The following is a 3,853-nucleotide window of genomic DNA, read 5'->3' on the forward strand; positions in this document are numbered from 1 at the left end:
TTAACACATACAAATATATTTCCCTCTAATCCTCGTATACAAAAATTTTAAAATTTGCTGTCGTTCAATTCAGAATTTCTAGATTCAAATTATCTCTCTCTTCCCCACCTGTGATTTGGCAACTAATTTTCATTTAAGTCTGATTCTAATTTATTAGATTTCCAGATTATACTTTTTTTTCTTTTTTTTTTTTTTTTTTTGAGAAGATACATGTTTATTTGTATCTTAATTTCTTCTATTAGTAACTCTTTTTCTTGATGAAAGTCTGACAAAACAATCAACTAATAATTAATTTTAAATAACGCTCAATTTCATTTTACAAAAATCTTCAGGGTTGCATACACATTGATCAACAGGTATTTATTATAATTTTGTTCCTTTTCATATTATATGATCATCACATATTGTTCTATACTCATCTTTTTGCATTTTTGTTTGCATTATACATTGATTAATAGGTATTACAATGCACAATTTCTAATGATCTTCCATACATTTTATTACAGAGAATTTGTTAATTAGGCGGCGGACTTCATGGTGAATTTCTAAATCTCTGCCACAACAATCACACCAAGGTGTATTGGTTCTCCTCATATGATGATGTGTTTTATCTTGTAATCGGAAAGGATGAGTTAGGCTGGTGTGATCATAGAGACGTAGCCTAGATTTCTTTTCTTGTTACGTAACATAATACAAAATCTGAAATAACCACCCAGAAAATTTGATCACAAAAGAAACACTTTTCCTGTTTTTGTAAATTTTTGTTTTCATTGGAGAAAACATAAACATGGAGCTATTCAGGCAAATAGGGGAAGTTTTAGGAAGCATGAAGGCCTTGATGATATTAGAAGGCGATGTTCAGATAAACAGAAGACAGTGCAGTTTGTTGTTTGACATGTTTAATTTAGCCTTTGAAACATTATCAGAAGAAATTAAGCTGAACCTTAGATTAGAAGAGAAGAACACGAAATGGAAAGCGTTACATCAACCTTTAAAGGAGCTTTATAGAGTATTTAAAGAAGCAGAATCGTATGTGAAACAATGCATGGATTGTTCTAAGGATTGGTGGGTTAAGGCCTTACACTTTCATAACAATCGAGATGCTGTTGAATTTCATGTGCATAACTTGCTTTGCTACTTTGCAATCGTTGTTGAGGCGATCGAAACAGCAGGGGAAATATCAGGGCTCGACTTAGATGAGATGAAGAAGAAGAGGATCTTGTTGTCTAACAAGTATGATATGACATGGAATGATCCAAAGCTTTTCATGTGGAAATATGGGAAACAATATTTAATTTCCCAAGATATTTTGCATAGGATGTGTAATGTTTGGAAAGAAGATCAATGGCTTTTGGTCGAAATGATTAAGGAGAAGAAGGTTTCGCCTTCTTTCACTATGAGTAAGCAAGATCAACGGCTCAGTGAATTGCTTATGAAGAAGATGAATGGGGAAGAATCGCTCTTTCATAGCTCTATTTTAACTGGAGCAAAGGATTATCATGTGAGAAGGCGCATATGTGTAGGAATGCAGATTAAAGAGATACATTGGTTAGGGGAGAGTTTTATTTTGAGACACTTTTTTGGGGAGCCTTCCTTATTGAATGCAGAGATTTCTTTTCTGCTCTCTCTTTCCCACCCTAATGTAGTCCAGTATCTTTGTGGATTCCACGACGAGGAAAAAAAAGAGTATTTCCTTGTGATGGAGGTGATGAGCAAGGATCTTAGAAGCCATATAAAGGAGGTTTCTAGTTCAAAAAGACGGATGCCTTTTTCTTTCCCTGCTGCAGTTGACATCATGCTTCAGATTGCGAGAGGCATGGAATACCTTCACTCTAAGAAGATTTATCATGGAGATTTGAACCCTTCAAATGTTGTTATCAAGCCTAGAAATTCATCTTCAGATGGTTACTTTCATGCGAAAATCTCTGGTGTTGGTTTGAAGAATGTTAAAACTGTGCCTGCTAGAGTCCCCCCACCAAACCAAAATGAAGTTTTCACTTTTATTTGGCATGCCCCTGAGGTGTTAACTGAACAAGAAAGGCCAGGGAGTAGTGGAAAATACAAGTACTCTGAGAAAGCCGATGTTTATAGCTTTGGGATGCTTTGTTTTGAGCTTTTGACAGGGAAAGTTCCTTTCGAAGATGGCCACCTTCAGGGAGATAAAATGAGTAGAAATATAAAGGCAGGAGAACGGCCTTTATTCCCGTTTGCTTTGCCCAAGTATCTTGCAAATTTGACTAGAAGGTGCTGGCAAACTGATCCAACTCTGAGACCAGGTTTCTCCTCAATTTGTAGGATACTACGTTATGTCAAGAGGCTGATTGTGATGAACCCTCATCTAGCAGAACCTGAGATTCCATCAATAGTTCAAGTAGATTTTTGTGATATAGAAGCCGGGTTCATGAAGAAGTTCCCATCAGAGGCTAGTGCTGCGGTAACTCCTGTTTCACTGATTCCATTTCAGTTGTTTTCTTACAGAATAGCAGAGAAAGAGAAGCTCAATGGGATCAGTAAAGACAAGAGCTGGGATTCACATAGTGAGGTGGTTATTGGATCTCCTATGGATGAGATTGACAATGTATTAGAAGACTCATTATCACCAGCCCACGACACGCAGTCATTGTGCTTAGAGATTCCTGAGAAGAGACTCTCAGTTCTGAGGAGGGTCAATGGCATAACCACAGACGACCAATTCTTGCAAACATATGATACAAGGTCTGTGTCTGTGGAAAACCCGGATTTGAAAGTTCCACGTTTAAGGAAAGCAAACAGCTTAGCAGCAGGTCGCTCATCTTTGGTAGCACAACATACAAGATCAGTCTGCACAAATATTCCTGGAAAGAAACGGCCTTCTCCTTTGAAAAGCTGCAATACGTCACATTCCTTTGAAACTCACATTGAAACAAGACCGGCATGTACTGAGAGCTCGGAAAAGAAAGTCCCAGATAAGAAGGTTCCGTTTCTGAGAAAAACTAGTAGTGTCAGAACGACCAAAGATCCAGGTCAGCACTATGTGCAGCTAAGATTGTTTGATTTTGATTTTGTATGTTTACTGTCATACCAATATGGTTTAACTGCACTGCTAATTCATCTTTACACCCATATTTTTTATCTCATACATCAGAGTTTTACACTGAACCAAATGCATGTTCTGCAGGGAAAGCAAAGGGTAAAGTGAATGTGAATGGAACTTCATCTCTAAGTTGGCGTGGTCATACTGCAAGGATTACTGCAGACAAGCAGTACCAATCACAACCTTTATCACAGAAGCCGAATAGGAGTAAACACAAACAAGCTGGTTATTCACCTGGTCACTCGAGTTTTTAACTCATAACAAAAGATTACTTGCATCTCTTCATTCATACATCAGTTGGTTACCTAGTACACAAATTACTTCTGAAGCCTAATGGTTAACTGTCCTTTGTAAGAGCATTGTGCCCTGCATTCAGGGTAGTGGGATCACTTGGTAACACTCGGAGGAACGATTTCCGTCTGCAGTTACAGCTTTACAATCCCTGAACTGCATTTTAGATTATATTCTACTTCCAAGTGAATTTTAGTGGAAGGTGCAGGAAAAATTTGGACAAACCATTTTCAAGCTGTAAAACTTTCCTTATTTTATGAGGTTTCTAATATTTTTTGAAGATCATATACTTTAATTTTTGGTGATTATGTGAAACTTGTTGTTCCGTAAATACTACCTCCGTTACATATTATTTGCAACGTTTTGACATAAAGTAGAGAGGGAAAATGTCTAATCGTTGCAAATAATATGTAACGGAGGTAGTACTTTTGTTTTGTATGATTGTATCTTCTTGTAATGATCTTTTTGTCTTTCATCTTTTTTCCTTGG

The 3,853-nt window shown here is 36.9% G+C and overlaps 1 protein-coding gene across 1 annotated transcript; it reads left to right on the plus strand.

The window, feature by feature from the left end:
* Positions 1-669: 669 nt before the first annotated feature.
* On the plus strand, positions 670-3,600 carry LOC145556688 (uncharacterized). Its single transcript, XM_081618342.1, has 2 exons — positions 670-3,002; positions 3,158-3,600. Exons 1-2 carry the CDS (start codon positions 788-790, stop codon positions 3,325-3,327), a joined length of 2,385 nt encoding a protein of 794 aa, XP_081474468.1. The 5' UTR covers positions 670-787; the 3' UTR covers positions 3,328-3,600.
* The last annotated feature ends 253 nt before the right edge of the window (positions 3,601-3,853 follow it).

Source organism: Chenopodium album, chromosome 8 (assembly GCF_948465745.1).
Source record: "Chenopodium album chromosome 8, dcCheAlbu1.1, whole genome shotgun sequence".
Lineage (NCBI taxonomy): Eukaryota > Viridiplantae > Streptophyta > Magnoliopsida > Caryophyllales > Amaranthaceae > Chenopodium > Chenopodium album.